The sequence below is a fragment of the Portunus trituberculatus genome, chromosome 48 (genome assembly GCF_017591435.1).
Source record: "Portunus trituberculatus isolate SZX2019 chromosome 48, ASM1759143v1, whole genome shotgun sequence".
Classification (NCBI taxonomy): domain Eukaryota; kingdom Metazoa; phylum Arthropoda; class Malacostraca; order Decapoda; family Portunidae; genus Portunus; species Portunus trituberculatus.
The window spans coordinates 473,425-485,924 of record NC_059302.1 but is presented as its reverse complement, the minus strand read 5'-3'; the positions used below and the strand labels follow the sequence as shown (position 1 = coordinate 485,924).

General features: G+C 43.6%; 1 protein-coding gene across 5 annotated transcripts in view; it reads right to left on the bottom strand.

Moving 5' to 3' along the window:
• Positions 1-12,500, bottom strand: part of LOC123498916 — a 71,562-nt gene that overhangs the window by 12,496 nt on the left and 46,566 nt on the right. For 2 of the 5 annotated variants that reach the window (XM_045246458.1, XM_045246460.1), the window contains exons 2-10: positions 11,835-12,077; positions 10,867-10,959; positions 6,760-8,278; positions 6,250-6,428; positions 4,422-4,647; positions 4,111-4,245; positions 3,404-3,523; positions 2,253-2,354; positions 1-345 (exon numbers count right to left, since the gene is read on the bottom strand). The exon at positions 1-345 is cut by the window's left edge and continues 1,069 nt beyond it. In XM_045246458.1, the coding sequence (XP_045102393.1) occupies positions 88-345; positions 2,253-2,354; positions 3,404-3,523; positions 4,111-4,245; positions 4,422-4,647; positions 6,250-6,428; positions 6,760-8,278; positions 10,867-10,959; positions 11,835-11,845 (2,643 nt within the window). In that variant the 5' untranslated portion in view covers positions 11,846-12,077 and the 3' untranslated portion in view covers positions 1-87. Of the gene's footprint in view, positions 346-2,252; positions 2,355-3,403; positions 3,524-4,110; positions 4,246-4,421; positions 4,648-6,249; positions 6,429-6,759; positions 8,279-10,866; positions 10,960-11,834; positions 12,081-12,500 lie in introns of all 5 variants that reach the window. The other 3 variants (XR_006672844.1, XM_045246461.1, XM_045246459.1) reach the window with 3 other exon arrangements.

The following is a 12,500-nucleotide window of genomic DNA, read 5'->3' as shown; positions in this document are numbered from 1 at the left end:
ATCAACATAATTTAATCTTATCATAACGGTGAAAATAAATAAATGGCATTCTCTCTCTCTCTCTCTCTCTCTCTCTCTCTCTCCAAGCTACACCCTCAGGAAGACTAGGTCGTAGTGGAGGCTCACCCGCCGGCCCAGCAGCGGGTCGTGGTAGGTCCATCCGTGCCTCTGAGTCGCGTTGGACGAGAATAGTTGAAATCCGAGGCCTTCCAGTCCCTCCAGAACGTCAAGGTACAGAGTATAGAGGCTGGGGTCCCTCAGCGCGGCCTCCAAGTGAACCTCCACTCCAAGCTGTCTCAGGTTTGTGAGCGCGTGGCGACTGTGAGTGGCCGTTTCATGCAGCACCTGAAAGGTACAACAGAATACTTGCAGCTGAGGACTAGTACACACACACACACACACACACACACACACACACACACACAAACACATACACAATAATTTTATTTTCTGTTAAGAGGCTCGAGTCCATATTTGACTTTGTTTTCAAAATATATTCCTTTGCTATCAATGTTGCTTTGTTCTCGTCTCTTTATTATTATAATTGTTGCAAAGCATACTGTTTAGTGAATACTGCATTTTAGTTCTACAACTGTTGCATGACCATTCAGATTGTTTTCCTCTTCCATTTACCCATTGCTACAGACATAAATAAACTTTTTTTCTATATGTGCAAGTAATTTACGGCTCTCTCTCTCTCTCTCTCTCTCTCTCTCTCTCTCTCTCTCTCTCTCTCATTTGAGTAACGCACGACTAATACAGCTTCCCTAAAGCAGAAAGCAGAACCGCTTCTCCCTGGCAGCAGCGGCGAGTTCCTGCTAACGCCCCATCATCTTTCGGTGCAGCGCAGTGACCACAACGCTGACACAATGACACCCGCACGAGGAAGGAAGCGAGAAGAGTACGTGTGGGTGGGCGTTGATCAAGACAGACGCCCGGAATGAGGACAAAGGGAAAGCCATACAAAGCTTCCATGCATACATTTCACGGCAGTGGACAGCCGCTCTACTCAACATTCTTACAGTGCTGAAGGGTAGGTACATATCTTAGTTCAAGTGTCAAGTCATGAAATTACGCACCTTAAGAACGACTGTTAATATATACCAAGTCTACATGCAGTGCCCGCCATTGTATTTGTCGGAAGCAATGGAGCGAATCAGTTCATCGGCCCCCCTCCCCCCATAACACTGGAAACTCAGAGCTGAGGTGCGCAACACACGTCTGGCATATGAGAGGAAGAGACACCGTGACAGCTGAGGGAGTGAGAGGAGAACTCACCACCAAGGTCACGGGGTCACCACCAGTTACACTCCGTTCAAGCTGGTAGAAATCTATCTCTTACCAGGTCTTTTTGGGTAAACTACAAGCAAGGCAATGTTACGAGTGAAGTGTGCAGAAAGCAACTCGAGTTCTGACTGGCCGTACAAAAAATGCAGAATGTGAAGCAAAAACCCCGCCCACGCACTCCTTTGTATGTCTTCCTGTGATACCGGTGTTACGAACATTTACTTAAAAATACACAAAGGGAAGTTAACGAGAAGAAAAAGCGTAGCTATCTCTCTTTTCACGTTATTTTATTCCCGTTAGAGGGAGTTAATGGAAGGGAACACAAGTGAGGCAGACGAACAATCCTCCCCTTCCTAGCGTGAGGGGATGGGAGGAAAGGCAATGCAATAACACGGGAGAGACGGAATTGTATCGTGCAGTGAAGAACTGACAGAACTGACCAACATTTCGAATTGCTTTGATATATCAGGACAAATTTCAACGGCAAAATAGAAGGTATTAGAGATCCTGGCAGCTATTTCATCCTATTGCTGATCCATTATATTTTTTTGTGAAATTATCATTAAAATCATAAAAATACCCTTGAAAAAAAATCCAATGACCTTTTTAAGGCCTAGAATAAAAAAAGCGCTAAAACTCGAAAATGCGGTTCAGGATAAGCACAAGAACATAAGAAGGTAATAAGAAGGTAAGGAACGTTGCAAGAAGCCATCAGGACTACACGTGACAGTGCCTACAACAAACATACCATCCTATTTCTATCTATCATCCCTCTTCCATAAATGTGTAAACTTTCTAAATCTTCATTACGATTTTTTTATGAAGGGAAGAGAAACACCCAAGGGCAAAAAAAAAAAGAAAAGATAAAAAAAAGGGCCACTTGAGTACTGGCTCACTACTAACAACCTGATAATAGTGTTGGTTGCGTCAGGGAGTTAACGAGACTTTACTCCTTAATCACTCACTTGCCACTCGCTGCCACCAATGTCCATCTTGAGGTAGTCAATGGTGGAGGTGGCGTGGCCCAGTCTCTTCATCACCCCGGCCAGAGGGAACAGGTACCATCGCTGTGAAGGGGAAAGAAAGGTGAGGCAAATCATTGTGACTCTGGTGCTAAAAGGAAAGGTGGATAGAAACAAGTTGGAATTAGAAAAAAAGAAAGAAAAGGAATGAAAAACGGGGAGAATAGAAAAGAAGAATCATATAAGAAAAAATATGAAAAATAATAAAACTACGAAAGTGAAAAGAAAAAAAGGAACGGAAAAAACAAATGTAAATTAGAAAAGAAGAGAGAAAAGGAGAGAGAATGGAAAAGGAGACAAAGGAGAGGAACAAAGAAAATAATAGTTCAAAGAATTTACAGTGTAAATGAGAAACTAATTAATGAACACAGGAGCTTTTATATAATTCATCACAACCACCACCACCACCACCACCACCACCACCACTACCACCACCACCGCCATTACCGCCAGCAGACTCACATAGAAATCTTAATAGTGCATAAAAATTAAACTTACATTGATATTTGCCTCGTGAATTGCCTACATGCATTCAATGTTTTACTTAAAAATACTGAATGTAGAATGTGAAACTGTTCTATTCATATTAAAAGAATAAGAAATATTTGTTCATCTCTCTTACTACATACGTATCTATCCACTGTTTATCTATCAATATACTTACTTATCAGTTTATCTATCCACCCATCCATCTATTTATCAATCAGTCAGTCAGTCAATCATCTATCAGTCTATCTATCTATCTATCTACCTGCCTATCTATCTATCTATCTATCTATCTATCTATTCAATTATCTACCGGTTTATTTAAGATGAATATGTGTATGAATGTATGCAACCATCTATCTACCCATTTACATATTTATCCATTTATTTACTTATCTACCTGTCTATCTATTAATCTATCTAACTATCACTATCAACGCATTTCACTGACAACACATTTCAATTTCCTCCATCACCCGTATCATCAAAACCATTACATTTCTTTTTTTTTTTCACACAGCCTCCTTACATCTCCCATCACACTGCCAATCATCGCCTCTCTTCATATCTTCCACCTCATCACCTTTCACCTCTCCCTCTCTCCTCACCTGTCCCTTCTTGGTGGCGGTGGTGGGAGAGGAGGACGAAGCCAGACCCAGATTGTAGAAGTGAATGGCCGAGGAGTGGTTGTGGTTGCCCGTGGTCATAGTTGGGTCAAACGCCCACACCTGCAATTCAAAAGGGTTTCCAGTTTGCCTGTGAATGGAGATTGGTACACTTGTCTGCTGGTAACTTGATCGATTGAGAGAGAGAGAGAGAGAGAGAGAGAGAGAGAGAGAGAGAGAGAGAGAGAGAGAGAGAGAGAGAGAGAGAGAGAGAGAGAGAGAGAGAGAGAGAGAGAGAGAGAGAGCAACTTCACTAGCCTCATTATCTTCCCAGAAAAGCGACATCACTTGAGGATGTACTCGTAATATCTGAAGACACCAAACATAAAGACTATAAAATTTAATGTAGTCTAATGGCGTGTAATTTGTGGAGAAAGGATTTAAAACGGAGAGTAAAGATGTGTGTCTATTCCATTTACACGAAAGTATAATCATAATTTTGAAGCCAGTCTGGGAATATCGGAGTTTATTACCCAACATATTATTTCTGTCACACACTAAGAAAAGTTTCCCCGAATTATTTTTGTGTTACGTTGACTCATACCAAAGCACCAGTGTTCTAAATATTTTGTTATCTGTCATTTACATCCATTCAATAAAACACGTTATATTTCATCAGCACACAACACTTCACTCACTGGTCTACTCACCTCACAGCCAATGTCCTCCATGTCCTCCTCGAAGCTCCATTCATCCTTTACACCGAAGGAGTACACCATGCAGCCCTTGCTCCTAGGGGCCACGTCAGAGTCCATGCACACGTCCCTCGCGTTCACTAACACTCCCTGCTCACACCAAGACGGCCTCGAATCAGAACTCTAACATCTATTTCTATTTTGATTATTACTCAACTCAGTTTCCTGCATGCCAGGTCATTGCTCTTCACAACTACAAAACTCGCTCCTTCTTACTCCCTACCTCCTACATAAGCACCCAATATCCTTCCTGGTTAAGTACGAACCGTCCTCCAATTGAAGAGTCCTCCTATGGAACGGACGTGCTGACACAAAGGCTGTGGGTCCTCCAGACGTTGATACAGCTTGGTGAGGGTGTGGGCGCTTGCCTCGCGCTGTGCTGCGTTGGCGGTGAGGGCCGCGGTGACCCACGCTGGGTTGAAGTCCTCGCTGATCCTGCTGCTCCTTCGTGATTCGTCGCCCATGTACGCCTTGACCCACTGCCAAAACCTGCTGCAGGAGAGGAGAAGTCACATTAATATCCTCGGATCCTTCACGCCTGTTGTTTGCATATCAAAAAGTGCTAGGAATGGGAAATATTATACCAAAATTTTCTTTTATTTTCCTTCATTCCTTATTTACAAAATAAGAGCCAGAATGAGCTCAGTCTGGTTCCCCTACACATTTTTACCTCATTAGCTGCATCGTGGGAACCTAGCTGAGATCAGCACTGTTCTCAAGTGACGGTGTGGAAATGTCTCTTTATATAAATATTTTCCTATTCACATAAAGAAGCATAGGGTGACACGTGTATAGTCTTTCGTAACATAACTTTACTTTGTCCTAATCACTCCAAAATGATATGTTATCTAGAGAGTGCTTGGGGATGTCGCAAGCCGGACGTGGCTTGTCTGTATATACTAAAGTAATTGTACTAAAAAACCTATACAATGCGAAAAGTCACTTGTAACTTATCATAACCTCCTGCATGATTCCCTAAATCCACAAAAGAAGAAAGAGTGAGTGTGACGAGGAGAGAGTCAAGAGTAGGTAACTCTGTCTCTGATTATAACAACAGGTGAGCAATAGATCTCTTCTTTTTTTTTACGGTAAGGCCTATAGCGCCTGTAGGCACGCTTCCCAACCTACGGGTGGACGTCTGCCCGATCCCACGCTCACCACCTTATCCACTACGCCACCGCCAGTGCATAGATTCACTTCGTTCCACGAGTTCCATACAGTAACCCAATAGTCCTATACATCTTTCACACTGTTTCCCATGCAGAACTCATGGAAGCGAGCACCACCGCTACTCCCTTTCACTGGCACAGCAAACAGTCTGACATGATGCTCATTCACAGGCTGTGTCTATAACTGTACTATGTATGTTTTTCACTCCCTGCACGCTGGCAGACGTTTATCTATAAAAAAAAAAAGCCTTTCAAGGTAGAAATCCCGCCAGTGGAAGCATATAAAAGGGAGGATAAGTTCACTTTACCACAATCCTCCTTTTGATTCTATTTTTTGCTGTAACTTGAAATTGCATTCGTGAAAGGGACTCGTTACTACATCAATAAAACGTCCATACCTTCGTCTTCAGATATTTTCCTATTCTTTTCTCGTGCGTATCACGGAATTCTGAACAATATGAAAACTCGCAAGGTACCGTCAGCCTCTCATACACTTGAAAACAGTATAGAGTAATTGTCCACGATTTCATTTCTTACTTGTTTTAAGTCAAGATTAACTTTTTCCTTTACGGTTTCCATTCGTCCTTCGATCGAGTTCATCTTATCTTCTTCATGATATAACCATCAAAAGTCTGGATGTAAGACTGAGCCGCTCCTATCCCGTTCCCGGAAGGCATGACTTATTGGTTCAAAGTTTCATAAAAGGCAGAGGCAGAGACAGAGCTGAAGGGGTTGTGTTATTCTGAGCGGGTCTCATTTCTTCGCTGGAAGTTAAGCTAAACTGAAAAGAAATTATTTGAGAATAGAAGGAGTGACAGGAACAGAGGGTCTTCAGAGATCACAAATGTCACACACACACACACACACACACACACACACACACACACACACACACACACACACACACACACACACACACACACACCTGTTTCTCTCGTGGAAGTTGCGTGGATTTCCAAACGCCAGATTGACAGCCATGTCCCACAGACTTTTCGTGGAGTTAATTTCCGGTACCGGCAGTTCTTCCGGCAGGAGTGATGACGCCGCCGCCCGCACCAGCAGCCTCACTGCCGCACGGCTCGCGTCCTGCCTTCCGCCTTCACTCTGTAAAGGATAATAATTTCACGTTAGTTTGCTCAGTGCTACATACTCACTCAACACGTGCTGAATAAAATTAATGTCATCACCATGGAATTTTCTTCCTTTTATTATAAAACAAAGTAAGTTGTCTAAGAGAAACCTCCCTTAAAGCGTCCACTTCAGAATACTATCAATAACACTCTTATTAATTGGACCCCAGCGTATACGCTTGCTAGTTTCTGTAATCTTACTCAATCTAGATAGCACGTAACCCATGATCGGCTTTCCCTGTTAGGTACTACAGTTATGACTCGTAATATTTACAATACTGAATGATCAAAGGAGCTTTCCTTACCTCGAAACCACCAGATGACGCCACGCCATTGTAGTCAGATCCGGCCTCAGCATCCACTTCCACCTCTTGTAGCGTCCTCGATCCTCGCCTCGCCGCCCCTGACATTAATACAGGCGCCATCCCGGCCAGGAGTCCACCCAGCCCAGTCTGATTTTTAAGAATGCTCTGTCCCATTCCATTAACGATGCTTTGAATTGGGCTTTGAGGTGACCTGTTTCTGTCCCTGCCATGGGAAAGCTCACTCTGCTGCGACATACCAGGATTAAGAAGTGGAAGCAGCCCTCCTAGAATGGCCTGCACGGGGCTGGAGTTCGCCGTTCCCTTTCTGTCGGCGCTCTGATCGTTCCCTTGCGTAAAGAAGGAGAGGAGAGGTGGTCCAAGGTTGGCAAAAAGAGACTGTAGAGGAACCTTTGAGTTAGGGTGCAATGCTGCCTCCGCCATGAGAGATGACCCAACCTGACTCATGATTGTATGTAGGGAATTCATCTTCATTGAGTCAGATGGCGAGTCAGGGCCTCTCCTTTTTCCTCCAAGGCCCCCAAATCCAGCCAGGAAGAGAGGGCCTAAGCCACCCATTAAGGCCTGAAGGTTGTTAGAATGCGACACAGCGCTCGCTCCTTCCATTTGCCTGTCGTTCTTGGTGCGTCCACTAGACAGCAGCATCGGGGCCAGATTACTAATTAGGGATCCCAAAACACTTCCTACCGGGGATCCGCCGTGACCGTGAGAGGGCATGCCATCCTGCTTCCCTCTTCCTCTGCTTTCATCAGACGTTGGTCGGTACGGTTTTTGTGCAGCTGTAAAACGATCTTGCCCATTTTGGTCTTTTGTATTTTCTGTTTGACCTTTAAACCTTCCACTTCCCTCCCACAGGCCTGGCTTTTGTTCTCTATTGCCACTGTTATGACGCCCCGGATCACGTGCGATTCCCACTGGTGGTACTTTGGAATCGTTTTGAATTTCATCTTTACTTTGCTTATGGTTGACAGTCTCGAATTTTTTAAGAGCAGCTATGGCTCCTAACAGATTTCCTGGACCGAGCAGCGAGCCGCTCTTCATGAATCCCTGAATGACATCCATGAGTCCGCCACCGCCACGCCTCTGTCGCGGCGGGGGAGGCTTGAAATCCCTATTTACGAAGCCAAATGATGGACTCGGACTCTTCTTCACGCTCTTTGTATCAGTTATCTTTGATTCTCCGCTCACTCCAATCTGCGTATGAATGTCTTCACCGTGTTTTCCAACATTCTCGCTGAAAATGAAAAGTCTTTCATTGGAGAGTCTTCCTCCCGTCGTTTTATCAGACTCGATATTAGCTTCAAGTCTATCAGAGGCACCTTTTAAGGCGGTAATTACACTGTGGGAATTCATGGCCCGGGCTGCATCACTGTGAGAGTGCTGGAGTGACGGTGGTGGTGTGGACACTGTGCTGGTGGTGGTGGTGGTGGTGGTGGTTGTGGTGGTGGTGTCCTCGGGATAAGAGGGATGTCCACGAGGTACGCTTCTTGCAGTCATGGAACTGAAAATGAAATTAATAACCACTGAAATTGTATACAAATCCTCAAGTCTTCTTTCATTAACCACAACTAGTTGCAAGACCAGGATATTCCATATTCATTAAATGTGATGAGTCTGATTTTGAGTGTGATGTGTGAGCGTTTCTTGGTAATAAGGCTCAACACTTCATCCACCTTCCCATTTGGATCAATAACACACAAAGAGAACATAAACATGATCTGTGTACGAAGCATCTCTCCAGAAATGTTTCCACCAGCATATACAGAACTATCAGCCTGAGTGAAAAAATTAATCCTTCTACCTCCATAAGTTTTAATGGTGCTTTTATGAGCTGCTGTCCACCAAACTACAAATATTTGCCTTTTTATCCACTATTCCAGGAATTTAAGACTTACCACTTGATTCTCCTCACAAATATTTTCATTCCACTCTAAAATCAATGGACTTTTCTCTTTGAGCTTTACAACGAATCGCCTTTGAAATAGTGTGGCATAACTAGACCTGTTCACTTAAGGAGAGAGAGAGAGAGAGAGAGAGAGAGAGAGAGAGAGAGAGAGAGAGAGAGAGAGAGAGAGAGAGAGAGAGAGAGAGAGAGAGAGAGAGAGAGAGAGAGAGAGAGAGAGAGAGAGAGAGAGAGAGAGAGAGAGAGAGAGAGAGAGAGAGAGAGAGAGAGAGAGAGAGAGAGAGAGAGAGAGAGAGAGAGAGAGAGAGAGAGAGAGAGAGAGAGAGAGAGAGAGAGAGAGAGAGAGAGAGAAACTTGAGAAAAGGATAGAAGCGTAGAAGGGCAGTTTGCAAATCAAAACTTTGTGCCAGACTCTAACAAAAGCTTTTGAGAAGTCTATAGTAACAGAAAAAGTTTCACCAAATCCTTAAAAGAGGATGAGGATGACTCAGACTCAGTAAGGAAAGCAAGATCACCAGCAGAGGCCTCGACTCAGCCCATACTGGCGATCAGATAGAAGATTGTGAAGTGGTAGATGTTTAAGAACCTTATTCTTCAGGATATATTAAAAAAAAAATTAAGAGAAGCAAGAACTTAAAGCGATAGGACGGTAACTTGAATGATCAGAGTGGTCACCATATTAGGAACAGGCCGAGTGTAGACAAACATACAAACATCCAGAAAGAAGGAAAGGCAAATGTTGATAAAAAGAGTTGGCAGACTTTGTCCAGGCACTGACCTTTCTCTTCCAATCTCCTATTCATTTTTATTTTTAATCTATCATTTTTACTTCACACCATAAATCATGATACTCTCTAAACTTCAGCAATCTTGGGAATCCAGAGAATTCCTTAGATATTGCCAAACACAAGCGTCATACACCTTGACGCATTTTTGGCACGATGCCTTTGCTTGAATCACGAAACGTTAATACTTGTTTGCAGTTGGCCTCGAGTAAAAATTTGCCTCGCCATTCTCAGCCCAACAAACGATCCAGGAATCAATTTTACCGAGGAATACAGTAACGTAGAGTAAGACAGGGAAACTAGTACACGAGTATAATGGTAAGAGCTAAACAGAGAAGACCATCTACACAAGTAAACTAACTGGCAAACAAGTAAACTCCAACTGGTTCGGAATCCTGATAAGTATTTTGAAAGCAGCAATCAAGCAGTCACTCCCCTTCTTGCAGTCCTTGACTGTAATATTTGGAATGATACGTTTCTCCTAATTTCTATTTGCTTTTCTTGACTTAGTGGCAATTTCTGTCACCTCCTTTCACCAACACAGATTTCTCCCTTCACTCCCTCCCTCATTCCACGAAGTCGTCATCCTTTCATTTTACAACCAAAAAATTTACTTTCCACCCAAGGGTACTGTTTTTTTATATCCTTCCCTTATCAATGTACTCCTTTATTTTCCTGTCCCTCCTTGATTGCATCGCCATTTTTTCTGTTCAGCTGCAAAATACTTGGTCCCTTGCCGCCCATGGTTACGGTCTCCTGGTCTAGGCACATTCACTTGATGCACAAGATGAAAGGCTCGCTCGCTCCTCACAAGGTTAGGTGAGGTAAACCCGGGAATGCATTAGGATCTCAAAGCCTGCAAACCAACCAGTATAGCTCTTCACCTCCCACGCTCTCCTCTCCTTCCCTGAGCGCGGCCTTTGACGGGGAAGACGTGATAGTAACCCTTGTGACAGTTTTGTATTGCTCTTAACTTTTGAAGGCTATTGATGACAGTTCGCACACACATAGCTTCATATCTTCCACCTTCTCTCTCTCTCTCTCTCTCTCTCTCTCTCTCTTCATATCTTCACCTCTCTCTCTCTCTCTCTCTCTCTCTCTCTCTCTCTCTCTCTCTCTCTCTCTCTCTCTCTCTCTCTCTCTCTCTCTCTCTCTCTCTCTCTCTCTCTCTCTCTCTCTCTCTCTCTCTCTCTCTCTCTCTCTCTCTCTCTCTCTCTCTCTCTCTCTCTCTCTCTCTCTCTCTCTCTCTCTCTCTCTCTCTCTCTCTCTCTCTCTCTCTCTCTCTCTCTCTCTCTCTCTCTCTCTCTCTCTCTCTCTCTCTCTCTCTCTCTCTTCGTGGTGGTATCCTGTAAACCTTTCCCACGCAGACACCTCCACCATAAATTACCATCACGTACTTACCTGTCTAAAACGAAGATGGACGCGGCGAGACACACTGTCACGACCACGGCGGGTTTGATCTGGGAACGTGAGCGCAGCCGCCATAACCATACTCTGGAAAAGAAAAATTAGTAACTCCCTGGTCGCTATGGCGTCCTCTCAGGCTTGATGAAATAGGCTTAGCTTAGAGTATGATTTTTAAAGACATTGTTAACCCCTTCAGTACTGGGATACATTTTTACCTTCAGATCTGTGTGCCATTAGACGACTTTATTGACATTAGGAAGGGTCTATGGAGGTCAGAAGATTAAAGGCCACAGTCTTTACTATTCTAATCCCCACAAAAGTTTCTGAAGCCGTGGAAAATCATCAAATAGTAAGCACAACTGATATGGAAACGTGTCATGGTACTGAAGGAGTTAATACTAAATGGAGTGAGGGAGAAGCAGTTAAGGCTTTTCATTGAATGCAGTTTTATTTCTTCTTAATATATATCAGTTTGGATTCCCATAAAAACAACAATTATTAGACTGTATTCTCATACAACGTACTTTCTTAAACACTGACAAGTTTATACAAATGAAACAAACAAAAATATCTTCACGTTCATCTAATAAAGTTTACCATTGATTTTTCTTTACTAGAATTAAAGTGGATGGGATAATAATAAGTGAGAGAGAGAGAGAGAGAGAGAGAGAGAGAGAGAGAGAGAGAGAGAGAGAGAGAGAGAGAGAGAGAGAGAGAGAGAGAGAGAGAGAGAGAGAGAGAGAGAGAGAGAGAGAGAGAGAGAGAGAGAGAGAGAGAGAGAGAGAGAGAGAGAGAGAGAGAGAGAGAGAGAGAGAGAGAGAGAGAGAGAGAGAGAGAGAGAGAGAGAGAGAGAGAAAGACAAAGACAAAGACAAAGACAAAGACAAAGACAAAGACAAAGACAGACAGACAGACAGACAGACAGACAGACAGACAGAGACCATTAAAGCGTCTTATTCTTACCTTTTAAACATTTTTCAATAGTATCTGCGGACAGTTTCAAGAGGAACACCAAGCCCACATCGACAGCACCTGGCGTTCCCAAGGGTAGTGATCTCGTGTCGTTCCTCTTAGCGGGCGGTGGTGTGTGAAGCGGGGACTCTCTCAGCACCATAACCTGCTGACGATTGCCGGCGCACCTGTTATGTCAAGGCTTCGCTTCAACCTTTCCACAGCCTCTTCTTCCGCCCAGACACTCCGCGCCTTCTGCTGGGAGAAAACACTTTCCTTTTAGTTCAGTGGAGAGTAACACATGCATTATTTGGTGTACTATGGAGACTGAAGCACGACGGGTTCAAGATTTATAGGGAGAGAGAGAGAGAGAGAGAGAGAGAGAGAGAGAGAGAGAGAGAGAGAGAGAGAGAGAGAGAGAGAGAGAGAGAGAGAGAGAGAGAGAGATTGAGAGAGAGTGAGTTCCTCTTTTCCTTTTACACACTTTTCTTGATTTACTTTTAGGTTTTATGAACGAAATAATAAGGCTGATGTCACTAATGACTATACAGACGCTAGTTATTGAGATCAGGACAGAGTCATAAACAAAGATACAAACATGAAGTCTATACATTAGGCAAAGTATACCTTATAAAATGTGTATGAAAAGAAATGACATGAGAAGCAGATCCAGCACAC